General features: G+C 43.5%; 1 protein-coding gene across 1 annotated transcript; it reads right to left on the reverse strand.

Annotated features, from left to right (window-relative positions):
* On the reverse strand, nt 1-26,328 carry DDX42 (DEAD-box helicase 42). Its single transcript, XM_073607603.1, has 18 exons — nt 26,218-26,328; nt 20,593-20,802; nt 18,822-18,972; nt 16,364-16,425; nt 14,018-14,054; nt 10,819-10,971; nt 10,627-10,731; nt 10,422-10,541; nt 7,171-7,347; nt 6,168-6,296; nt 5,479-5,578; nt 5,263-5,310; nt 3,875-3,972; nt 3,473-3,749; nt 1,893-2,119; nt 1,560-1,670; nt 1,223-1,324; nt 1-1,137 (listed from the first exon to the last, which is right to left on the reverse strand). The coding sequence occupies exons 2-18, from the start codon at nt 20,799-20,801 to the stop codon at nt 412-414; spliced, it is 2,832 nt and encodes a 943-aa protein (XP_073463704.1). The 5' UTR covers nt 20,802; nt 26,218-26,328; the 3' UTR covers nt 1-411.
* Between the last annotated feature and the right edge of the window lie 1,232 nt (nt 26,329-27,560).

The raw sequence follows: 27,560 nt of genomic DNA on the forward strand, positions 1-27,560 counted from the left end.
TTGAAAACAAAACTCATTCTTTTATTCACGGTTTGTGAAATGAGAACAACTTGATACACAGAAAAAAAAAAAAAAAATGAACATACGGAATAATAAAATCAGAAAACGGTGCTCCATACAGAGACGCATCCTAAACACACACAGGTCGGAGATGATGGGTTTCTGGATGGAAGGACTCTTGTCTTGCGTATGTCACACAGAGTGAGGAGTACAACATGGTAGTAGCTGCTCTACACAGTAGCATACGGACACCAAAAATACTCTGGAGATTGTGTGAGGGCAAAGCCTTTTCCCAACGTGTTGCAAATCCAGGACAGTATATAAATCTCACCAACCTTCCACCCAGCCTCCCCAGAAGCAAACTACGTTTGTGACAAATGTTGTACCCCTTTGCTACATTTTTCGGGGAAGTTAACTGTCCCATCTGCTCTTTTTCCGCTTTGGAGGATCTGGAACGACAAAACTTTCGCTTTTCGATTCTTTTCGACTTTCGCCCTCATCCTTCGATTCCCTGCGACTGTCGCTGTCCCTGTCCCGGGAGCCCTCTCTCTTGCCTTCATGAGCGCTTCCTTCTTTTCGACTTTCTCCATGGCTGTCTCTTCGGCTGTCGTCCCTGTCGCGGGAGCTTTCCCTCCGTCCATCGCCCTCTCGTGAGCCCTCCCTCCGACTGTCGCTATCTCTTCTGCCATCTCCATTACGACCATCCCCATGTCTCCCACCGCTGGAATGCCGGTGTCCGTCTCCATGGCGGTGGCTCTCTCTGTCGCTATGGCGATGTCCTTCCCCGTGTCTCCCTTTTCCATCGCTGTACCTATCTCTGTCTCGGCTCCCGCTTCCCTCTCTTCCGCCACCGCTGCTGTCTTTGGCACTGTATTGGCTGGAGGCAGCGGGGTAACTGGGAACACTCACAGGAGCATAAGTACTGGGAATACTGCTTAGTGTTCCACTGCTGGTAAAGCCAGGAATGGATCTAGGAGGGGGTGGAGCTGACTCCTCTGCGAGTACTAAACTGTGTGATGGGGTGCTGGGTACGGAACTTAAACTACCAGCACTTGTCCATGCACCAGAGTTGACTGTAGATGTCCCTGTTTTCTGAGTGTTCAGACTAGCAGCAACAAAGTGATTTTTGTACTGAGACTGGAAATAAGATGGGGAAGAGCAGTCATTAAGAAGTCAGAAACAGTGATAATGTACATTGCAGTGTAAACTTTCCATCGCTTACCTGAAAAGCAGCCTTCATGGCAGACAATCTGTCTCCCATCGCCCCGCCTGTCGGTTTGAAGGCTTCGTAGTTGCTCATCACATTCCCAGTCATGTTGCGTTCCTACAAAAGGTTTGAGAATTTTACTACACAGATATAGCCAATGGCCTGCAGCAGAATCTATGGCACCTCAGAAAAGGATGGGAGTTTTATGACTTCTAGAAGCCACTTTGGGTCAGGAGGAGGTCTACTGGTGGCTGAAGGGCTGAAGTATGAAGATTGGAGGTCTACTGGTGGCTGAAGTATGAAGATTGGAGGTCTACTGGTGGCTGAAGTATGAAGATCAGTTGTCACTTACCGAAGTGTCTGCTCCAAGTCCTGGGCGCTCTCTATAGCCCAGGCCTCCTCCACCTACGTTTAGCTTCTTGCCTTTTCCAGCCTTAAAGCGGGACTTGCGAAACCAAGCATTCTGGGTAGCAAAATAAAACAGACAAGTCATCAAATACAGAAAATAAAAAAAGGATACATGATCTGACCAGGTACGATGGTCAGGCATCCACTAGTTTTTGAGCATACAGTATACCCCGCTGTTATTGCTATGAAAGCAATATTTGGATAACAGTGAAAAAGTTTCAGCAGGTGTTCTAAATAATCATTCTGAAGTTACTCATACGTGGCTAGTGTGAATTACCTGCATAGCCAGGTCCAGAAGCTCCTTAGACACATACTGGTTTGCTCCTTCCAGATTCCTCACCAAGTCCCCAGCAAAATTGCTGTCTTTTGGTGTCAACAGCGTATAAGCCACGCCCTTCTCTCCTGCTCTGCCCGTACGACCAATACGGTGAGTGTGTGTGTCAATATCTCGCGCCACGTCATAGTTGATCACGGTTTTGATTGATGGAATGTCCAAGCCTCGGGCTATAAACAGGAAAAGAAGAAGAATTTTGACAATCTGATGACCAACATGAATGGTATTGAAGACTGAAACCTAACATAAAACTGTATTACTCAAATTCCACCATACCTTTATGTATTTTTTCTAAGCATTCACTATACCGGGGGTGTCTGTTTTTGTCATGTTCCATGGCTGTTTCACCTCAGACTAGGTTAGGGTTAATCCCACTGTTCGGACTAGAATGGGCAGGTTATGTTCGGGGGAGGGGTAGCAGGGGTTAAGCCATGTTTCACAGGAGAAGAACCTTAGAATTAGGCTTGGTAGATGAGCTTTAGTGAAGTTAGTGGTAGCAGTAGTATAACAGTCAAAGGTTCCATTGGTTGTCCACCTGCTCCAATGCAGATATTGACTTGCCCTGCCCTTCTTCATTTACTAGTCAGAGCGAGTAGAAATGCAAAAGCTCCCCCATGCGCATGTGATGGTTACTAGGCCCAGTGATTGGCTGCACAACCATTAAAGCAGAACGTCACCCGAAAGGAAAGTCCCGCTTATTTGCATCCTCCGCTCCCCTCCACTGCCACACTTGGCAATTTTAGGGGGGAGATGGAAGTTCAGCCCCCCTCCTTCCCCTGCACCTATTCTGGGACACGTCACATGTCCCAGAAGACAAGACCATTTACAAGGCGCGGCTCTCGCACATGCACAGTAGGAGACCAACTGTAAAGCCACAAGGCTTCGCTGCCCGTTTCCCTTACTTGAGGTGCCAGCATCTGCACCTGAAGCAAATTGAAGAATCAGTTTGGGTGAGCACACCGCTGGATGCCTGGACAGGCAAGCGTCCTTACATTAAAAGTCAGCAGCTACAGTATTAGCTGCTGACTTTTACTTTTTACGGGGGAGCCGAGAGCTCCTCTTTAGGCACTGCAATTAGGAAAGGAAAGAAGAGGGCCACGTGCTTCCCTATACCTGGAGGTATCAGAACTTTTACAGAGTGCGATCTGGCAAAAAGGGTGGGAGAAGGAAGAAGACATGCCATTAAACTCTTACTTTGCCTTAAATGAGTATAGGGAGTAAAGTGACAGGTTTGCTTTGAGGTCAAACAAAGCAGCTCAGGTTAGGTTTAGCAAAGGGTCAAGCACATTTTAGCCATTACCAGCATTATACATGCATGTGCATTATAGGGGTGTATTTTAAACTTGGTAGTCCCAATAAATATAGGATTTTCCTTTCTCTTCAAAAACTGTCAAAGCCGCTGAAAAATTCCATTACGTTTGCTCTTAGGCTATGCATACTTTTTCACTGAGCTAGCCATGAAGTATAAACTGCTGGTATGTTCAGCAGTCTAGCATTCTTTAGTTTATCTTTGAGGTTCTCACCAGCAACATCTGTAGCTACCAGAATGGGGATGGCCTTCTTTTTGAAGTCTGTGATGACTTTGTTCCTCTCACTCTGGTCCATATCTCCATGAAGAAGTCCCAAAGAATGGTCCTCTAAGCGTAGGTTGGTGGCCAGCTCTTCAGCGTTGGCTTTCTTGGTGACAAAAACAAGGACGCTTCCTGTAGATGTGAACTCTACCAGTCTGCGGCTCATCCAGCTCCATTTCTCTGGGCCAGATGGGAGAATCTCAACCAACTGAGTGATGTCTTCATTGGCCTGATGTATGAAAATAAATGGTTATATTGTACTTTGCTTGTGAAAGCTTCCAAAAAAAAAAAAAAAAAAAAAAAAAAAAGGGGGGAGTGTTCATTTACTGACACACAGAAGAGAAGACACCTCACCTCTCCGATATCTCCCTGAACAATGCGGATGGGATCAATCAGAATATCTCTGGCTAATCTTTCAATCTTCTTCCGGAAAGTGGCACTAAACAGGAGAGCTGTGACAAGGAAATTAAGAGTTTAGGAACAGCCAGCTTTGTATTGGATCAGTGATCCCCAGACTGATTAATGGTTGGCCACTCACTATATTCACAAAACATCCTTAGTCTAATATGCTTCCATATATTCACACATTACAAGATGAGTGCATAACCTGCTTTAGATGAACTATGTGGGATAAGGATATTCCAAAACAATCCACTCTATATGTATCCAACGAGGCAGACCTCTGCACTACATAGTTGCTGGAAACCCCTCAGAAGATCCAACAATTAGAATGTAATGTGTGTGACCAGCAAGGAGCATAGATATGGTTACTTGCCTATCATGCTTCCCCATTGCGTGTAATGCAGAGTGCAAAGATGATTGCACTATATAATGTAAGGAGTTAAGCCTGTAGTTTTATTGTGGTGTATTTTTTTATTAAAATAGTAAGATTTTACATTGGAGCTTTTCTTTTTTTCCCTGGTTGTTTGATGAACTGGAGGGTGAATACCTGGCCTGATTCATGTATGAGGAACCCCTGGCGGGGATGAAGAGCATTGTGGCCCAATCTAATTGAAGCGTCCTGGGACTCTGAGTTCTCTGTATTGCTGGTGGTGGTGACATACTGAAGATTAATAGTATACTGGATAGCACTTTAAAAGAACAGCACTTTGTGGATGAAATACAAACACATCGTAAGCATTTTTGAAAACTACATGGACACTTTTTTGTTTTGTTTGTTAAAGATATATGTATGGGTACATATTATTCATACAAGATTGATTTGGTATTGGTGTAAAAGCACTGTTCAATTCAAATGAGTGATTTGTATTTCTGTACATCTAATTCTGAAATTGACACTGCTCTGCCCCACAGCACAACGCTGTCTTGTGATGTTTTAAATACACGTGTGCCTGCATTTGTGTACAAAAGCGAAGCGGGGAGGGGGTTAATTTACGTTCAGTTTTTTGCTACCACAGAGGTGGCCAACAAGCCCACTATGTGATAGCATTTGGCAGGTGACAGGTACATTTTATGGAGACAACAGGGGCTTTATATCTCCCCCTTACTTTCTGCTCCAGCCGATCAAGCACAGACTTGCTAGATCTGCTGTTTAACCAGCCTTGCAACCAATTGAACTGAACTGATGTCTCAAATTTATGAAGGACTGTATTTGATGTACATTGAACCATTCTTCAAAAGAATACCCAAAAAAAACAAAAAAACAAAAAAAACCTGGAGACATTTGCCCAAGGTGTCTAATATGCTCTCTGGTTGATCACAGCTGGTCACGTGGTACTTACTTTGTCTGTCTGGTCTCACATGGTTGGCGATGGATCGGACCTGGTATTCTGAAAGGAAAGGTGCATATGTTTTACAATAGACACTAAGGAAAAATAAAGAACCTTCCAAGGGCGTTAACCCTTATCTACTCTATGCAAATGAAATAAAATAAAATGGTCTTTAGATATACTTCATTAAGCAAAATAAAATTAGTTACTATAGATTTGTAACCTTACCAAAACCCATGTCAAACATTCGATCCGCTTCATCAAACACAAGGTAAGTGACACGTTGCAGGTTGGTGGCTTTTTTCTTCACATGGTCAATAAGACGGCCCTAAACAGAAGACATGTATCTACTAACTGATGTGGAAAATAGTAACAACTTAGCTGTCTTTCTTCTGATGAAGGTCATATTGTTTGGTAATCGTATCGAAATTTCTTCAGTTTTATTAAAAAAAAAAAAAAAAAACTCAGATTAACCCAGCCAATGCTTTCATATATACTGTGTATACAAAGGCTCGGATTGTACAGGATGGTTATTATGGCAACACTAAGGCCTGGTAAACACTAACAGTTTTTTCGTTCAACCCAGCGGGCTGAACAAAAGCAAATTGAAGCGCTCTGGAGGAGATCTCGTACTAACAATCCGATATTAGTACAGCAATATCCTCGCTGAGCTATTGTGTTCTGACAGGGGGACAGCCTACAACAGTAAGCGCTCTCAGTCATTGGATCGGCTGCTGATTGGCAGACCTTATTCGGTCACGCCCCTTCGACAGAAGCCAGACGTTCATCTGGCTGCCGTACACATGGGCCAAAGGTCGATATCGCCCGATATTTAGCCTGTATGTACGGGGCTTAAGCCTGTAATGTCAATGTTCTACAATCACTGTAAAGCTTCACAGACCCTCACTGGGACTCACCGGAGTGCAGACCACAATCTCTGCTCCTTCCTGCAGAGCCTTGGCCTGTTCCCACATGCTGCCACCTCCGTACACAGCCACAGAGCGCAGGTTATAGGCCTTTCCAAAACGTTTACATTCACTGTGAATCTGAAACAGAAAATATAAAAAAAAAAAAAAGACATAACTATTAGGGCCACTATCTGCAAATCTGTTGTTCTTCTGGAGCCAAGTCCCCCCCCCGACATTCAACTGTCAAGGTCAAAGCCTTTTTTGGCCACTGACAACTGAATGAAAGGATAAAGTACAGTGTGGGTCTAAGAGCCAAGGGGCTCCACAGAAACAGACATTAGTATGAAGATTAACACAGGTGGCACTTCAACCCTGCCGGTATAGTCCAATTTAGGTTCTCCTTTACCCTTTTTACCCGGGGCAAGACGTTACATGGGCTTTGTCAGGCCTGCGATAGCCGAATGGCTTTCACAGGACCAAGTGATCAGGATCCGGAGTCGCCTTTGAAAAGTCTAATAAATGATTAAATTCATTATATGCATTATAAAAACAGATTGTAAAAACAGAAGCCATATAAAAATCTCAAATTCTGTCAAAATGAAAGAATTTTCTTTTTAGAATTGTGACACTGCTGGCTACCTGAAACAAACAATCACCAGCTTCCTGAAGAAACTGGTGGTGGGAGGCCCCCCCCATCACTGCCACTATACGGGGATCTCTTTTGCCTTTCTGGATTTGATCTTATATTATGCAGAATTTATAATGTACAAAGGAATTTCCTATTGAAAGATCTGGAGTTCCAGGGAATAAAAAAAAACTAGGCGATGAGTCAAGTGAAATATAAAGATTCAGTGGTTAAACCTTTAAAGAGGCAGAAATTGTTCTTTGGGATGGGAAATTGTAATAAAATGTCCATCCAAGAGGTAACACTGTATACACAAAGAAATAAGAGAAGACTGTTAACTTTAGACAAATGGTCCATCAAATATGAATCCTACTGCGTCTGCAATACCTGCTGGCACAACTCGCGTGTGGGACACACAATGACTGCAATGGGGCCATCCCCTGTCTGGAGCTCCTTCTGATCCATAATGTGTACCAGCACCGGCCAGATGAACGCAGCCGTCTTACCACTCCCTGTTTTGGCAATGCCAATCAGGTCACGTCCGCTAAGTGCCACTGGAATACCCTACAGAAGGAAAAAAGAAAAATATATACATAAGGCGGCAGTTCAGTTCTAGTGCCAAATGACAGTACTGGACATATGGGAAAGGTGGCCATCTGCAGCTTTGTTACCAGTTTCTACAGAACAGGCTAAATTTCTAAGAATACCCCTTTAAGTGACTTAAAGGGCCGCTCCAGATTTGCTTTCACTTTAAATAGTTTGGCACACACTGGCAAAAATAAAATTCCTTTACCAAGAAGCGCGGCTGCTGTGAGCGCTGTATAAACTGTATGTAGAATCAGCTACATACAGCATACAGTGTTGTGCTCCAGCAGCAGTACAGAGACTTCCCATTCCAAGAACAAAATGGAACCCTTGTATTTTAATCAATGACTAAAAGACTTCCTCCGATTGGCTGAGGCGGAGATCATAATGTCATCTAAGTTCACCTTTACCAAAAAGCACACTATGCTGTCCCCCATATAGGTATAGCAGCATAGTGTACTAAAACCTGCCATCCACTCAGGACTCTCTTTCATTTCAAGGAATGTATGCCAAAGAGGCCTTGTTAAAATTCTCTACAGCCTATGATGGCGCCATACTGAATTATTGTAGGGATGGAGCAGCAGTTGGTTTTCTTTAAAGCTGGAAAAGCTCTTGCTCTGAGCTCAGCTTTAAAGCAATGGCAGAATGTACAGCTCTCTGAACATCCAATTGGCAAAATCTGACAATGTGTGAGACTTGTAAATGATCTTGGGAGATGGGAAAATTGCCACATCCGGAAGTAGAGGGACACAGGGAAGGGTACTTACTAGAGTAACCAAAAATCGGACTTTACATTGGAAACAATGGCAAAGCGACAAAAATAATATTCATAAAATTTATTGAAAAAAGTACATCGTATAAACAGTGTGTTCAAAAAGAGATAAAAAAACATGAAAATGATACAGTTTGTACAGTAAGCCCTTGTGCGTCACTGTTATGAATATTGTTATTTTCATTTTTTTTTATCTCTTTTTGAACACTCTGTTTATACGATGTACTTTTTTCAATAAATGTTATGAATAATATTTTTGTCACTTCTCCATTGTTTCCATGCCTAAAAAGGTCCGATTTTTGGTTACTCTAGCAGTACCCTTCCCTGTGTCCCTTGTAAATGATCTTGATCGCCCCCAACATAACTACACAAGACAGGAATAAAAGGGGCCGTCCATCCCTTTCCTCTTCATGTCTTGTTTTACTTTCCCCTATTATATTCCATGTTTAGGGCCGGTTGACACTCGATTCAGTGCGAATGCACAGCGAATTCGCTGCAAATTGGCACTGCATCAAAATCGCAACCTGTTCATGCGAACTGATTTTGGAATATATGCTAAGGTAACGACACCCCGCAATTAGTTTGCAAAACGCAGAGCGATTTGCAGAATCGGATCGCATGGGTGTGAACACCATGCGATCTGATTCCGGTGTGGACAAAAAAGGGTCCTGCACGAGTTTGGTATGAATGTGATGTGAATTCAGACATACAGTTTGTATGGTTGAATTTGCATCGCATACATCGCATGTCGTCTGGCATTGCACTAGGGTGAAGTGGCCCTTAAGTTCCAATTTCAATTTCCACTTCACTAGATAGCATACGGAATTATCTTAAAGCAAAGCCCCACCCAAAAGGGGATGCTCTGCGTGTCTGCCTCCCTCGCCCGCTGCTACATTTGGGGAGGAGGGTAACGGGTACTGGGTTTTGACAGGCACACGACACCACTTGCAGGGCTTCACTGCCAGTTTCCCTTATTAGAGATTCCGCGGGCAGCACCCAATAGCAGATTGAAAATTTGACTTGGGTAAAGAAACCGCTGGATTCCTGGACAGGTAAGTGTCCTAATATTTAAAGTCAGTGACTACAGTATTTGTAGCTGCTGACTTACGTTTTTTTCTGAAGGAGCCTGGAGCTCAGCTATAACAAGATTGATAAGAGAAAGCAAGAGTACAGGTAAAACGTTAATTTCTAATTTAGTTAGTAAAGGGTCAGAAAGGGTTCTTAATGCTTTCTCTTTGTTTGGGCAATTTCCCCTCACTTACTTTCCCAAAGACTACATTTGAGAGACAGTTCCTCCAAAGTGAGAGGAAATCTCACTGCAATTAGAATGGGTGACCCCACTAGATTTCCCTTTTTTCCTGTTTAAGCGACAAGTATAAAGATCTGAACTTCTCTCATCCTCCCTGGTGACAGCAGTAACCAGATTGAATAGAGAGCGGATCTCCCTGACCAGGGATGCAGACAGCAACAAAAAAACCTAGCAAGAGTTCTAACTTCCTCACTCGATTAAAGTTTTGCCTAGATTTCCACTTTAAGCTCTCACCATCCAATGGTATACATTACACTAAAAGTCTATTTACAAGCATAACACAATTCTGCCCATTGCCTAACCTACCACAAATTAAAATACTAACTTACAAAGCTATCCACAGCTCAGCCCCCAGCTACATCACTAACCTAGTCTCAAAATACCAACCATTCTATTCACTCCTCCCAAGACCTCCTGCTCTCTCGTTACCCTCCTCCCATGTTCACCTCCAGGACTTTCCCTGAGCCTCTCCCATCCTTTGAAAACTCTCTACCCCAATCTGTCCAACTATCTTAGATTTTGTCTACTTTTAGGCTATCCCTGAAAACCCTTTTCTTCAGAAAAGCCTATCCTGCCCACACCTAACAACTGTACTTTTATTTTCTCCATCAGCTCGTCTCACAGTTTTTACCTTTTGTATGAATTGTCCCTCCCTTTTAGATTGTAAGCTCTAGTGAGCAGGGCCCCCTGATTCCTCCTGTATTGAATATTCTAACTGTAATGTCAGCCCTCATGTTGTAAAACTGTGCACAAACTGTTGGCACTATATTATTTTTATACAGGATTTATATAGCGCCAACAGTTTGTGCAGTGCTGTACAAAAATGAAGACATTACAGTTTTAATACAACTGGATACAAGAGTAATCAGAGTGCCCTGCTCATTATATAAATCCTGAATAATAATAATAACAATATAGTAATAACTGATAAAAATATCTGTCTGTATTGGCAAAATGTTCTGCTGGACTCACCTGGCACTGGATGGGTGTGGGTTGGGTGTATTCAGACTTCCTAATCTGGTGCATGAGCTGTTCATCAAATCCAAAGTGAGCAAAACTGCTGGCTGGACGTGGCGGAGCGGCTCCAGAGACCTGCGTTCACCAAGAGGAAATGTTTACGATACGGAGTTTCCCGTTTTCATGAAAAATACACATTCTCCACATCTTTTATCCTCACCCGCAAGTTCAACTTGTGCCTCAGCTCCACAACCTGCTGGGGGGTCAGAGCAGTGATCTCCTCATGTTCTTCATAGAAATTCTTCTCAAAAGATGAATACTCTATCTGCAAAGACAAGACCAATATCCACAGGTCAAATAATTGAAGATGTGAACATTGGACAGGAGGGCAGCATGGGCATCCTATTCTTACCTCGGAATGATCCATGGGGGGAAGAGGATCAATGACACGCTTGGTGGTGCCAGCCATGGGGTTTCCATCACTATCATACTCAAGGTTGTCCTCCTCTTCCTCTGGGATAAGCCCGGCGGTTGGGTTCTCAGCCATGTACCTGAAGTACGCTTCCTGCAGGTTAAGAAAAAAAAAAAGAAAAAACACGAATAAAATAGGGGAGCAGACAAATATTAAATTCATACTTGCCGGATACTAAACACCTACCATAACCATACTGCGTTCTTTAACCCTTTTGCTGCCAGAGCCATTTTTTTGCACGTTTAAAAATAATTTTAGCCATGAAGATTACATAAAACCCCAAAACATTATGTATTTTCTGAAAGCCGACAACCTAGAGCAGTGGTTCTCAACCCCTGTCCTCAGGACCCACTAACAGGCCAGCTTTTATTTATTACCTTGGGGGAGATGCAGACTAGAATACTGCAATCACTGAGCAGCAAATGATATCACCAGTGATGTATTTCAGTTATCTTGCAAACCTGGCCTGTTAACGGGTCTTGAGGACAGGAGTTGAGAACCACTGTCCCAGAGTATAAAATAGTGGTAAGTTCCAATTTTTTGTCACTTGATATTACCGCAAAGGTCTGGGAAATGCAAAATTTTAGCCAAAAAAAAAAAAAAAAAAAAACACTCTAAAGTGAATTTTAGGGCAAACAAACAAGAAAAAAACCTACCCACATTTTTGGTAAAATATAAAAGCTGAGATTGCACCAAGTAAATAGATACCCAACATGTCAAATCTTAAATTTGTATATGCCTGTGAAATGGCGACAAACTTCAGTACCCTATAGGTCATCAGTTTACTAGTTTAGTGTTTACGGAGGAGGTCTCATGCTACAATTATTGCTCTCACGCTGACACACGCGTCGATATGTAACATGTGTATCGCAATCGATGTTCGCACATGTAGGTGCCCCCCCAACGCTTACATTTGTATATGTGAGGGGCCATAAAAAATTTTTTTTGGGGGGGGGGCCTAATGTGCTTGGGTGTAACTTGTGTAATTATTTCTTTTTTACTTAACTTTTTAACTCTTTAATGAGACATGTAAGGTCACTAAGAAGCTGACCCAGAAGTGACATCATACAAGTTCCCCTCCCGGTCACAGCAAGAAGGAGAGGAGAGTGGACACGTGTCTGCTCACGCCCCTCCCCTCCACCCACCACGTCGGGGGCGTGCCACCAATGGGGGTGTGTGGAGGCAATCGGTCGTCAGCGCAGCCGTACAAGTGCATCCACCTGACAGGCAGTTTTTACACACGATTGTGTGTGAACCCCCCCCTGCTGTCAGGTCCGTACAACGTACAGACCCGGCAGCGAAAGGGTTAAAGCCCATCTCCAGGTAATATAAAAAGTGCGCCTCTGCAGTGGGGCTGTGTGTTTAGTTTGTCTGAGGGAGGGGAGAAACAATTTTACTTATTTGACCCTTTGCTCCACCAGCAGATGACGCCTCCCACAGCATAACCAAGTCCAATGCAGGGTTAAGGACCTGGCTTTGTTCTTGAGGACGTCAGAATACTAGACCACCCTAGCATGGGGGAGAAGACACTGTGGGGCCTCATTTACCAGCAGGGAGGAGCGAAGAATCAGGTAGGTAATTATTCTTTTATTGTTCTGTTAGACCTCTAAACAAGCAATTAACTGACCAAGGGATAAGTTTAATTGCCTGGAGCTGAGCTTTAAAGCATGTTCCCAATGCTGCAGTGGCCGCCTACCCCCGAATTGGTTCAGGGGAAAAAAAAAAAAAAAAGGAAGGACTGCTCAAACATAATAAGCAATTCTAATACAATGGGGAGCTCCAAGAGACTTGTTTATTCAAAGCATTGTCTTTCACATAATTTAAAATTACATAAAGAGGTGGAGCCAGGTGCTTAAAGGCAAACTGTCTATTTTAGAGACTACCTCAAAGCAATATCAGGTTCAACTTTCTTGTTGTAGCATGGTTGTGCTGCAATATTTTTAAATGGTATTTTGTAGAGAAACTTGTTGATTTTCCCACTAAGCGGCTTTCTGAATATCAGATAGTTCGTATAGCAACATTGCCATCAAAATCAATTGAGCCAATAAGCTCAAAAACCTCTTATCGTGACTACTTAGTAGTAAGGTACTGTACAACTGCTGTGCTGCATTACTAAACACGAAGTACATCATGTATATATAGTGACCAAATATGGCTGCTGCCTTGTATGTATATGTGACGGGAGGGCCCATGGAACCCAGAATCCCTTGGAGAGGCTGGGAAACCTTTGTTTCAGCTCCCCATGCACCTCCTATGTCTAAGCCACCCTGTGTCCCTGAGAGGCACAGGGTGATGAGAAAAATGATGGACGGCTGTTTAATGGACAATGAGAAGGTGGTTACTTAAATATAACAGTAATATTTATCCACAATATCTCCCAGGATATATATAAAAAGCTGATCACAGGCCTCCAGAGCTGGGTAGGAGCCGGACAGTCTACCGTTTGTATTGTTAACTGTAATTAGCTTCTGCTATTGTGAGAAGGTTTTATGTGTTTCTATTTATGATAACGTTGATTGTGTCTTCTGAGTTAAAAGACGGCAAGTCCTAAAGGTCATGTCTCTAAGTCACCTAGGCTGTCTAAAGGATTAGATAATTAGCTAATGTTAATTAGGTTTCTGGTTACAGTTTGTATTGTCATCCTGCTGCATATATTTATTTGTGTGAGATCTCAAATAAAGCAGGCTATTCCTCATGTACTCCAAGACTGGTTTTGTCTGGTTCTTGGGGGTTACTATAGCAAGATCCATTGGACCCGTGTTCCAGGACTTAGGAAGCGATATACTGACGGAAGCACTCAAGCGGAGTGTGGGACGTTCAATCACAATTGGTGGCAAGCAGTGGGACGCTTCCTGCAGTCTGGGACATCCAAACCTCCACCTGGATCCAAGATCAGGATAGCAGACTTCGGAAGCAATATACTGACGGAAGCACTCAAGCGGAGTGTGGGACGTTCCGTCACAGTGTACAAAGAAAAAATATTAACAGAACTAAAGCATTTAAAAATAGCATCATTGTTTACATCAAGCTGATCCAAGAGCTTACACGTATATTGCTAACACAGACAAGCTGTGCATCTTTCTCTGTTACAATCAGAGGCCAAATATCTACTTTGGAGAAAAAAAAACTACAAACTTACCTGGTCATCTTCTTCCTCAATGTCGTCCCTGATACCCCTGCAAGAAAAAAGAGGAGAAACAAACTTCCCTGCACTCAGTCCACATACTCAGTCTTGTAACAGCCTAAGTGTTTAATGCAGCGTCTGTAAAGTAGTATATAAGTGTATGGCAGAAGTGCGTGCACCGGGGGGGGGGGGCTGGGGGGAAATCCCAAATAGTCTGAGCCAGAAACATTCATGCAGCTGTCTGCGGCTCTCCAGTGTCTGCATTCATAGTACATGTGCCAAGCACAGAAAACAGTTATGCACATGCATGCTTGGAGGTGGTAGCCTGAGCCGAATAGGAGGAGTCATAGTTTTGCTGCGACAAGAAAACACACAAATTGCTTTCTGAATAAATTAGCCTGTAAAACACGTGTGCTTCCCGTTCCAACAACCAGAGTATAATCACTGATTGGCCACTTTCACCTAAACTGATGTTTCTACTGATAAGTCGATTCATCCATCAGTTTCCCACATACATGTTAAAGGTAATTTGTTTCCATTAGTTCCTGGCTCCGCCCCACTGCTACATCACTTACAGAAATCTTTCATAATGGCAGTGCTATTTAGATCTCTAAATAGAAATGACTTCCTGAAGTTTCTACACTTAGGCCGCCCATTGACAGTTCAAATCCTGCTGAACCCACCGAGATTTGTGTGCGGGTAGGCTGAATGTACCAAGTTGATCGAACAACTTGGGTACAACCAGCTTCACTTGCGATTATTGCTAGCAGCTGCTAGCAATAATCATTGCCTTCTTCTGGTGGGGATGGCTACCCCCCCCAACCAATTCTTCGGCAGAAGTGGTTACCCAGTCAGCACGGTCTGTGTTGATGGGGGAATCGTGCAAATTGCTTTTCTGCAACCCGTGGTTGCAGGAAAGAAATTTCCACCATCTATGTCCTGCCTTAGATAATCCAAACAGTTTATCTGCGTTTGACCTTCTACAACAGCACTAGGAGCCATGGCCAGCCATGCTTTGTGTGGACCCAGCCACTGAATAGTTCAAATGAGCAATGTTTTTTTTTTTTTCCTTCCTGACAGACTTGCTTAGCTCCGCTCTACTCCGCTACGTAGAGGTGCCATACATAAGGTTTTAATTTTTTTTTTACTTCTGTCTTCCAACGGTTAAGGTCATGGAGGTCTCCATAAGCAGGAAAGAGTTTTCACTTTCACTGCTATACATCTCAAAATACACTAACGTTGTGTGGCCATTTACTAGCCAACAGTGCTTGGTGGAATTCATTAAAAAATAAAAAAGCCCACCAGTTGGCCTTTTCTGTTCACATTGCACTGGATCTGTGTGCTGGTATAGAAGCCAACAATGCTTCGTGGAGTTCTCTTTAAAATGGAGTTTCACCCAAAAGTGGAACTTCCGCTCATTTGTCTCCTCTCCCCCTCCGGTGCCCCAATTGGCACCTTTCGGGGGGGGGGGGGGGGGGGGCTCTCCCTCCTCCTCCCCCTGTCGCCGGGCCAGTAGGAGAGAGGTGGAGCCTCGTGCCTGCGCAGTAGGGTTCCTGGCGTGAAGCTGTAAAGCTTACAGTTACCTGCAATGGCGCTGATGGAAACATGACAATGACAGCTGATGGAAACATCAGCTGCGGTGCCAACATCGCTAGACTCCAGGACAGGTAAGTGTCCTAATGTTAAAAGCCAGCAGCTGCAGTATGTGTAGCTGCTGGCTTTTATTTTTTGGGCGGAACACCGCTTTAAGAATAAGACACTGGTTGGCTTGTTCTCTTAGTTCTCATTGCACTGGGGTTGTGTGGAAGTCTGGAAGCTGAAGTACATTTACTTTTTAAAATATACTCCACTAGAAAACTCCACTGATTGCCTATTTCTTTTAATTCACGTTTCTTTTCCAATGGGTTTTTATTGAAGATAAATTTTTTGACAAATAAGGTATTTAATAGCACAGGTACATGTTTTAGTTCACATTTCAAACAGCAGCAAGAATTAGACAGGAACGCCATCATGATGGAGCTCAAAGCCCAAAAAAAGCAGACTGTATGCAATCGGGTCCACAGTACCCACGTAAAGCTTGCTTCTTTTAATCGCTAAAGAGCTCCTGTAGTAAAATATCACCAACTTTTGCTAGAGGAATCCCTGAAGCCCTTAGATGATTGAAGTGCCGCAGGGCCTAACCAACCCTAAAATATCAGCACACGGTTGGTGAAATAAGAAGAAAAAAAAAAAAAAAAAAAAAAACACAGCATCAGGGCTACCACACCAGTCATGCTGCATTTGAGTGACACGTCTACAATAATGATGGCCTGGCCTGTTTGTGTATTCAAGATTGGCAGTTATACCACCGCTCCTCCATACCTGGCGTTTTTCTTCTCCTTGTCCCGTTCCTCCAGCCTCCTCAAGTCTCGGGCAGCCTGATCCTAAAATAATAATAAAAAAAAAAAAAAAAAAGGACGCTCGTCATTCTGATAAAGCCACAATATACACTTACCGACCCCTTTATTAGGTACACCTTGCTAATACCGGGTTGGATGCTCTTTTGCCTTCAGAACTGCCTTCATTCTTTGTGGCATAGATTCAGCAAAGTGTTGGAAACATTCCTCAGAGATTTTGGTCCATAGTGACATGATAGCATCACACAGTTGCTGCAGATTTGTTGGCTGCATCTATCGGATTGAGATCTGGTGACTGTGGAGGCCATTGGAGTACAGTGACCTCATCGTCCAGTGGTGAGATGATATGAGTTTTGTGACATGGTTCATTATCCTGCTGGAAGGAACCATCAGAAGATGGCTACACTGTAGTCATAAAGGGATTGACATGGTCAGCAACAATACTCAGGTAGGCCGTGGTGTTTAAACGATGGTCAATTGGTACTAAGGGGCCCAAAGTGTGCCAAGAAAATATCCCCCACACCATTACACCACCAGCCTGAACTGTTGATACAAGGCAGGATGGATCCATGCTTTCATGTTGTTTATGCCAAATTCTGACCCTACCATCTGAAATCGAGGCTCAGTCAACTTTTTTCCAATCTTCTATTGTCCAATTTTGGTGAGCCTGTGCAAATTGTAGCCCAAGTTTCCTGTTCTTAGCTGACAGGAGTTGGACCTGGTGTGGTATTCTGCTGCAAAGTTTGCTTTGTTGTGCATACCTTGGTTGTAACGTGTGGTTATTTGAGTTACTGTTGCCTTTCTGTAACCAGTCTGCCCGTTCTCTGACACCAACAGGGCATTTTCCTCCACCAACTGCAGCTCACTGGATATATTTTCTCTTTTTCTGACCATTCTCTGTAAACTCTAGAGATGACTGTGTGTGAAAATCCCGGTAGATGAGCAGTTTTTGAAATCCTCAGACCAGCCCACCTGGCACCAACAACCACATTCAAAGCCACCTAAATCCCCTTTATTCCTGCATTCTGATGCTCGGTTTGAACTTGAGCAAGTCATCTTTAGCACGTCTAGATGCTAAACGCATTAAGCTCCTGCCATGTGATTGGCTGATTAGCAATTTATGCTAACAAGCAATTGAACAGGTGTACCTAATAAAGTGGCCGGTGAGTGTATACATTACTATATTTCACATCACAGGCTAGCATAGCTGAGCTTGCTTCTTCAATATACATGCAGTAAAGTGTTCTGACCTATTCCACTGTATGTTTACCTTTTGGTGTCTGTTACACACGACTGGTCCTCAGCTGGACATCTTATTATGCTGTTACGAGGGCACATTGAAGAACGAATGTTGCTTGCTCCTTAAATCCCCCCCCCCCCCAACACAAAAAGTGACAGCAACATAGCAAGTGCCCCCAGTCATCTCCACTTTGCTACAGTAGAAACCCTTCAGATTGTTGCTGGACACAGCCATCTTTAATTTGACATCAGTAGAACCCAGCAGACAGTGACACCGTGGTTGATTTACTAAAAAATTGGAGAGTGCAAAATCTGGTACAGCTGTGCACAGAAACCAATCAGCTTCTAACTTCAGCTTGTTCTATAAAAAATATATATATACACATATATATATATATATATATATATATATATATATATATATATATATATATATATATATATATATATATATATATATATATATATATATATATATATACACACACACATACATATATATATATATATATATATATATATATATATATATATATATATATATATACCCCGATTGGTTTCTATGCAGAGCTGCAACAGATTTTGCACTCTCCAGTTTTAGTAAATCAACCCCACCATGGTCACTAGAACGAGAAGTAAAGGGGAGGGAGGAGAAGTTCAGGCTGGAGTTGGGTTTAAGTTGTATTAGAAATGATATATTTCAGTCTAAGCCCCCGTTTACACGATTTCAAAGCCACATTCAGTGTGAACCTAGACTAAAGCTAGACTTGATTTACGGAAACTGTAAAAGTTCTCTTCAGGCAGATTGTGTAGGCAGTATTTATAAGTATGTTTCCCTACAAGGTCTTGCAACCTGTTTACTGATTTTATTAGAAGCTGTACAGAGTTTGCTGTCAAACTACAAGCAACCCCGTGCTTGTAAAAAAAAAAAAAAAAAAAAAAAAAAAAAAAAAAAAAAAAAAAAAGCAAAGATGCATTTCTTTTTGCATTGCATTAACCCAAAGACATGAAGCATTCTTTTTTGAACACCCCTGTGTTAGAGTGCAGCATGAACGACAGCTCTATGAATGGATGGCACTGAAATTAAATCCATGTATGCTAGAGAGATGTAATGTACAGCTAGAAATGACACAAATGTAAACAGGGCCCAATATCTATAAGCACCGCTCATAGAAAGAGCTCACCTCCACTTCTGCCATAAAGGCCTCAAGCGGGTCCTCCTCGCTGTCAGATTCTTCCTTCTTCGCCAACATCTGCTGTCTGGTTGGGGAGTTCTCTGCTGGAATGTATGGCAGGTCCATATTGGAGGAATCTTCCTCCTCATCATCAAAGTATCTGCGGGATGAGATGTAACAGATCACACACGGATCAACTGTAGATTACGTTTTATAAGGAACTTGCCGCCTGCCCAGTGTAGTTTTACTGCTACAGTGCAGGCCGGATATGCAGAATAACTAAATATATAACATACATACACATTGTGTGTGTGTATATATATATATATATATATATATATATATATATATATATATATATATATATATATATCACACATACACACACACACACATATACATATTACTAATGGCGGTGAATAGCGATTAATAATGGGACTGCGATAGTGCGGCAGGCAGTCTGACACTAACTGAAGCTGGGGGGGGGGGGGCACTGACATCACAAGTGACAATACTATTCACTGTCACTGTACTAATGACACTAGGAAGGAAGGTTAACATCAAGGGCAATCAAGGGGTTAAATGTGTGCTTAACTATGTGTAATTGTGTGTAAAGTGTGCTGCTTTTAGTAATAGATCTACAAAGCAGGGATGAGAAACAGAGAGATTCTTCTTTCTGTTCAAACCCAGAGATCTGAGCCATGAATGCACACAGCTGATCAGCAGGTCCCGAATCATGAATCATTGGCCGGGATTTGCAGACAGGCATCCGCTGTGTACTGCGAATTGGTGGCCCGCACATACAAAGCGATGTACAGGTACACGGCTTTGTCTGTGCGGGTCGCTCATCCGCAGGACATTGCTTGCGGGTGGTCTGCAAGTGGTTAAAGTTGAACTCCAGGCAAAACTGTGGGGGGGGGGGGGGGGGGGGGGTTGGTTCAAACTTAAAGGGATTGTAACCCTAAAGAAAAAATAAAATGCTCCTGTTCCTTTAAAGCATGATCAGTAGCATAGTGCTGTTGCAGTGCAATTTGTCTCTTTTTTAAAAATCTAAAATACCTGGCTGATCCTGCCTGTTCCTGTGTCCCCCTGTGTGTGCTGACCACGGTAATCATGGCTGCTGATCCATGATTACCGTGGTCAGTTTAGGTGCCTCCGTCATCCTGCTGTGTTCTGAGTGTCTCTCCCTCCTTGCAGGGTTGATCTCCTCCCCTCCGAGGTATTACATAACACAAGTACTTGTATCCTCTCTGTTTCAGCAAAATATTCAGTACATTATATTTGTTTTTGTTTTTTTAAATGATAATCCGAAATACCTTTCTGCACAGCGCCTCTGTGTGGTCACATGGTCCCTCACACTGGGGAATATCAGCCCCTCCCACTGCTGTTCTTAGATTGGAGGATGGAGAGCAGAGGGAGATCATAATAATTTAGAACACACTGCACATTATATCTTGCAAAAACAGAGAGGATATAAGTAATTGTGTAATGTGACTTTTACAACAATAAAATCTCTTAAAGAGGTTGTAGATTTCCTATAATGGTGGCTCTAGTCCCCAGGACAGAGAGTGATAGAAATCCAACATTTTAGAACTCTCCATGTAAATTTGAGTAAAGGAGATTTACACGATTTGAGAGATTTTTCACTTTCTGCTGTCTCTTTGGGGACAGGAAGTGCTGTGAAATCTGAATGTTAGAGATACAGGCAGAAAACTAAATGGGGATAAAAAAGGGTTTTTCCTGGAGCTGCATTTTAGTTATCACCCGCTCGGTCTCTTACGCATTCTCCTCGTCAAAGTTGGCCCTCTTGGATCCAATCTTGTAGAAGGAGGGCAGCTGGGAACTGTTGCCGGTAGGTGGCCCATGGAAAGCGCTGTGAGCCGACTGTGGCAGTTTCGGCTCCTCCTTCTTCCCCGTAGAGATAGCGAAGCCTCCAAATCCAAAGCCACGCTTCCCGGTCGGCCCCCCTTTGTTCCAGTTCATGGACATCCTGCATAGAGAAAAAAATGTCCAATTATTTATTGGTGTCAAAATGTACTTCTGTCTGTCCTGAACTGTGCCTTCCCAAGTGTCGTGGAACTAGATTACCCAGAATGCCTTGTGTAACCACAAGCCCCATCATGTATCTATATTAGGGATGCACTGATACCATTCTTGTATTGGCAAGTATGAGTAACGATGCTTTCGGTTAAGTACTCGTTGATACTTTGCATCCATACAAAAAGAATCGCATGCAATTTGACCAGGGATGCGGTGTGAATCCTGTCCGAATCGAATGCCGTTTCCCGCACCACTCCTGTGTGAACCCAGGCATTCGATTTGGACAGGAATCACACCGCACCCCTGTTAAAATTGCATGCGATTCTTAGCAGTGCAGTTTGAGCTCATTAATTTTGTATGGACGCAAATCGCACCGGAAAGTATAGTTTTCGGGAGAATTTTCTCAAGTACTTGTGAAAACTCTCAGCATCGACACATCCCTAACCCTTATTCAGTGGCACATAGAAAGCTGCACTCTGTTCTCCTTCAATAAAAAACAACTTTATTGTAAAAGTTCTAGCATGAACACTGACACTTATGCATGCACAGCTCAGTTTACACTCCCGGATCAGTGCCTGTGTGTTGGGATGACTGTACTCCTACGCATGCACGGAAGTGACATCATGCCTGCACCAGCCCACCAAGATGGCCGAAGACCAGCATTGGGAAAAAGCCGAAGAGAAGGTGCCGGAACCATTGAAGCACAGTACTGCGGACTTTAGTTCTGTTTTAAGGCCGGGTTTGTGCCTGGGGTCTGGTGCATGTCTGTTCACCAGTTCAGGTGCGAACCAAGCCTGAAGCCACATCTGAAATCGGACCCAAACACGCACAGGACCCTTTCTGAATGCGGACTGCGGCATCCCTGAACATGTGTGCACTGGCTGCATTGATAGCTGGTCACATTCACATGTGACGCGAATTGGATGAGGGGAACCCAACCTAACTAAACAAGCTGAAGTTCAAAGCTGATTGGTTACTATGCACAGCTGCATAGTAAAATCCCCCCACTGAACATACATTTCCTGCAGGGCTCAGGTTACATGCACAATAGAATGGCTATATATAGAACAATCATTTCATGTGCTTGAAGAAATCACATCAAGCCAATAGCTCGTGGCACAGTTGTAGGATTGACCCAGAGTGTTCCCCAACGCCAAAGGGATGCCGTCCAGGATCAAACAATGGCTAATCTGTTTCAAGGGTAAACCCACTTCGTTAGAGCCAAACTAATAGAATCCATCCATTACACTTTATATACTTCTACTGACCAAGACATGAAAACTACAGGCTCCTCCTTGCACAGAGGGGGGGGGGGGGGGGGGGGGGGGGGGGGGGAGTAGTATCAAGATCATGTGACCATAGCTTAGTGACCACAGAACGCCCATTGCTAGAGTGTAGAGCAGAAAACCCCCCTGTCCTCTTGCTGAAACACAATAAATAAAACAAATCACTGCAGCATACAAAACATAAAATCAGAATGCAGCGAGACCAGTGTTCTATTAAAGCTGTGGTCTCACTGTATTCTGATTTTAGGTTTTGTGTTTCGGCAAGAAGATGGATCCTATCCATTTGGCTCTGAAGAGGAGTGTATACCCTCGAAACACGTTAGCCATTTTTTTGATCCTGGACAGCGTCCTTTTGACACTGGAATGCTCTGGGTCAACCCTACCACTGTGCCACGAGCTAGTCCCTTGACGTGCGGTTTACTTCCATTGTCTGCGAGTATATTTTATATTGTGGTATCCATGGGACAATGCACTTGGCCGATGCGCCCTCTGTTTTTTTTTTTTTTTTTTTCTCTTGCAGTTGCTTTTCAGACTACTCCAGTCGTTACAGGGCAGCAAGGCCCGTTACCACCCCCCCCCCCCCCCCCCCCAATAGTGCCATAGGAGGAGTATATCTATAAACTCATCCCTAGTCCACCACATTCATGCGCAGGAGACCTTAAAACATTTTGTCTAGCAATGGTTATGGAATGTTGACTGTTCCGGGAATAAAGGAACTCCGAAGTCTGCAGCTTCAGTTGTTCTATTGCTCCCTAAAGGGTAGCTTTGGTTTTAGTGGGTGAGGAGCCATCATCCCTAATAAATATATATATATATATATATATATATATATATATATATATATATATATATTATATATACACACACACATACATATATACAAAAGAAAGAACCCTCTAAGGGTGGGACTATGTAAGCACTAAACAGATGTCAAATATAATTTAAAAAAAAATTAATGTATCGGTACAAAAGAATAAAATCTAGTAAGATATACAGAGCATCATGCGAATATGTATAATCATGTGTGTCAAAAACATTTTTATGATTATTTTGTACCTCTCCATATATATTTGCATGATGCTCTGTATGTCCTACTAGATTTTATTCTTTTGTCCCAATAGATTACATTTTTTAAGTATTTGATGTCTGTTTAGTGCCTACATAGTCCCACCCTTCCTTTCTTTCGCTTCTATTGCTCCCTTGACTGGTCCTCTTCATGTAAACCTGATACTTGTCTCTGATGGAAATTAGAGAGGAGCTCCAAACCCGCCTGCACCATATGCCTGCGGACAGCCAACCATAAATGGCAGAGGTAGAGATGCACCAAAATTTCAGCAGCTGAAACCTATCGGGTGAAAATTGTGATTTCGGCATTTTGAAGACAGAGAAAAGGGTGCTGATAATGGCGTTGAAAACGCACAGGATTTTGCTGCGATTTTACTGTATTTCTGGTGTGATTTTCATGGGTCATGTGACTAAACCGCATTAAAAACGTAACATGGGTGCGTTATTAATACATCTTAGCTGCATTTTCAATGCATTTCAACAGGGTGGTGCATTTTTGGTGTGGTTTTTGAACCGACCAAAAATTCAGCAAGATTTTTAACACCACAACGGAAACGCAACAGACCAGAGTGAAGACATACATAGAATTTAAAGGGATGCATTTTTTTGAGATTTTCTTGCACTAAGCGTGCCGATAATGGCCGAAAAATTCATATACATTTACAGTGGAAATTCAGTTATTTTTCATCTTTCCATCTATTAAATCTTCTGCCCTTGTTGTTTTACCTTTGGATAGTAAAACATTTTCTGCCAGTAAATACCTTATACAGCCCACTTCCTGTTTCTTGTCTGGTCATTATCCTAGGCTTATGACATCATGCACAGCTCTCATTCTTATGAGAGTTTGCCAGGAAAAGAAGGGGGGGGGGGGATGAGTCATAAGAGGGCCATTGAGAGCTGCAGAGCTGGAGGCGTGCCTCTGTGTAAATCCAGGAAGTGAACAGGCAGCAGCTTCAGCTGCCCAGTTAAAATGGCTGCCGCCAGATTAGTGTAGGGAGATTTCTGCAGCATATTTGGCAAGTACAGAATTACAGTATATATAAAATAATATGCAAAGTGGTTGGAGGGAAGCGTCAGAATGGCAAAGATGTTCCTCTTTAAATTCATAATATTAAACAGTTGAAATTTAATATATATATACATATACACACATACACACACACACACATACTCCACTTAACCACTTGCCGCCAAATCAGTTACCTGTAGGTCACTGGCTTCAAGTGGTTATACCAGAGTGATTCCTTCAGTTGCAGGCATCGCCCGGTAACGCTTTAGGTCGGCTCTCTTGTAGGGACTACTGATGTGGCTAAGCAGCGGGCTTGACCCAAGACTCAACGCACGTCCGGCGGCTGGCCAGAGACCCGAACAATGCTGGAATCGGCTTTGATCAGGTCTCAGCTATGGGAAACCAGAAGCGAAGTCACATCACTTTTTTTTTTTTAAAGAGATTTTTATTGGCATGACATCACTTCTGGTTTACTCGGTTTCACTTTAAAAATCAAAAGTATTCAAAAACGCAGTTCTTGGCGTTTTGAATACTTTAAAGTGCAGAGGAAGGGGTTAAGTGTCGTAGTTTGTCGGCATTCCACAAATGTGTGCAGTTTTAAAAAGAGTGACATGTTAGGTATCTATTTACTCAGCATAACATCTTTCACATTATACAAAAAAAAAAACTGCGGGCAGCACAGTGGTGTAGTGGGTAGCACTTTCACCTAGCAGTAAAAAGGGTCGCTGCTTCGAATCCCAACTACGACACTACCTGCCTGGAGTTTGCATGTTCTCCCTGTGCCTGCGTGGGTTTCCTCCGGGTACTCCGGTTTCCTCCCACACTCCAAAGACATGCTGGGAGGTTAATTGGATCCTGTCTAAATTGTCCCTAGTATGTGAGTTAGGAACCTTAGATTGTAAGCTCCTTGAGGGTAGGGACTGATGTGAATGTACAATGTATATGTAAAGCCCTGCGTAAATTGATGGTACTATACAAGTACCTGAAATAAATAAAATAAATCTATAATATATATATATATATATATATATATATATATATATATATATATATATATATATATATATATATATATATATATATATAATATATTTTTTATTTGGGGGTTCCAAGTAATTTTCTAGCAAAAATACAGATTTTATCCTCTTAGCAACAAATGTCAGAAAAAGGCCTGGTCTTAAATTGGTTAAAATGGTGGAACCTGCCTGCCGTGGGAGCGCTAAGCAATGCGCTTTTCCTCCAGGATCCGCTGGCTGTGCACTCTGCAGCAAATCCGCTTATGATTGGCTGTCAGCAGTGGGATAGCTTCAGCCTAGACTCATCCCTGATCAGGCGTTCCTCCAGGGTGGCCCTACAGCTGTTCCTGAACTACAAATCCCATCATGCCTCTGGGAGTCATGGTTGTGGCTGTCAAGAGCCCTGCAATGCACCATGGGACTTGTAGTCCTGCCACAGGTAGTAGGCCCTAGTTTGGCAGCCATAAGGAGCACACATCCGGGGTCATTGTCGATGTGTCTGGCATGGCGTAAAGAGATGGTCGGCCATTCCTGAAATGCAGGGACACCGGTGAGAGCCGTACAGAGCCCACCGTAGGCTGTCATCCTCATCCCCTGGCTTCAATTCTTTCCCTAGGTCACCAATCAAGAACAACAAAGCCCATCAGGTTCCTGGCTGCACTCCCACAGTCCTCTATGATCCCAGAGGATCACCATAACAGCCAGGCAACCAGCATTTCCAGAATATCCCCTCCCCCCCCCTAGAGGCCTGCTTGTTGCGATGATTGGTGAGTCCCCAGGCTGACTTCACTAGCTACATGCTTGTTACAGGTCAGAGAAGAGACTGCAGGAGGAGAAGACCCACCAATGTCCGTGTTATCCTGCCCCTCCACATACACTGTCATATAGGGCCCCCCGGGCTCTCCTCCGGGTACACACGTCACCCCAGTCCGCTCACACAGTCAAAGAGAACCCAACAAACCCCCCTCCGCCCCGTCTATCACCATCACCTTTCCGCCGTTCTCACACCGGAGCTCGCAGCCGCCTGCAGACGTCACCACGCCGCGACAGCCGCCTCCTAAAACGTCACTTCCGCTCTATAACGGGCCTGGGCGCTAGATGTGTCCGCACTGCAGGAGCCATGTTGTTGTGGACCCCGTGCAGATTCAACGGAACGTGGCTCCGGCAAAATGGAGCCTGCCGAAGCGTGTTTACTGCACCCGTCTAGCTATGCCTTTGTTACATAATGATATTCAGCTATGTGGATTTAGAAGACTTCTTCTATAGAACAGGGAAGTGTTAAAGTATAACTAAAAGTAAAACCTTTGTTTTTAGTTTATAATAGAGTGCAGAGTGATTAGAACCCCTGTCAAGCTTTCATTGCTGTCTGTGTTCCCAGTAGGCATACCTCCCAACTTTCTGAGATGGGAATGAAGGACACCTATTACAAAAGTATGTAGGACATAGGACACACCCTCTGCCACGCCCCCTTAAAGGAGAATTGTACAAAAAAATATGATTGGTTTAACCCACAAGGTCTTTTTTTTTTTCTACAATTCCTTTATTGGCTGTTGACATTTACAAATGCAGCAATTTAGAATTTGAATGAAAGGTTTAGCACTGGGAAACTTGAAAATTTGAAAGATAAATAGTGCATTTTATATACAACTATATAGATCAGACCAAAATGAGGAGGAATGAGGGACAGAGGGACATTGCTCCAAATCAGGGGCAGTCCCTCAAAATCCATACTTACCAACTGTCCCGGATTTCCCGGGACATTCCCGGGATTTGGACTCTTTTCCCGATTTTATTGTTTCCCGGGAAATGTCCAGAGAAATCCTGTTTTTCACGATTTTTCCCTGCCGCCGCTAGAGGGCCGTTTTTAAGAAGACCAGGAACAGCTGGGTGGCTGGACGAAGCTCCTGCGTCGCCTCCCACCCTGCGCCCCGCTCCGCCTACCCCCCCTCCCCCCCGCTGCCGGTCTGTTATGGAAAGGGGCAGGGGTTCTATTGTAATCACGCGGCCGGTGGAGGGAGACATTATCTTGTATATCCCCTCCTACTAGGACACCTGAGGTAAGGCGGGGGCACCACTGGGGACACCTGATGTAAGGGGGGGCTCCGCTGGTGACATCTGATGTAAGGGGGGGCTCCGCTGGTGACACCTGATGTAAGGGGGGGCTCCACTAGGGACATTTGATGTAAGGGGGGCTCCGCTGGGGACATCTGATGTAAGGGGGGGGCTCCGCTGGGGACATCTGATGTAAGGGGGGGCTCTGCTGGGGACATCTGATGTAAGGGGGCTCTGCTGGTGACACCTGATGTAAGGGGGGCTCCGCTGGGGACATCTG

Source organism: Aquarana catesbeiana, linkage group LG12 (assembly GCF_042186555.1).
Source record: "Aquarana catesbeiana isolate 2022-GZ linkage group LG12, ASM4218655v1, whole genome shotgun sequence".
NCBI classification, from domain to species: Eukaryota; Metazoa; Chordata; class Amphibia; order Anura; family Ranidae; genus Aquarana; species Aquarana catesbeiana.

Coding starts and splice junctions, on each gene's coding strand:
- DDX42 (XM_073607603.1), bottom strand. CDS start 20,801: ATGTCCATGAACTGGAACAAAGGGGGGCCGACCGGGAAGCGTGGCTTT. Junction 10,732..10,818: donor CCCCCATGGATCATTCCGAG/GTAAGAATAGGA, acceptor TTGTCTTTGCAG/ATAGAGTATTCATCTTTTGA. Junction 3,750..3,874: donor TTCAGGGAGATATCGGAGAG/GTGAGGTGTCTT, acceptor TTCATACATCAG/GCCAATGAAGACATCACTCA.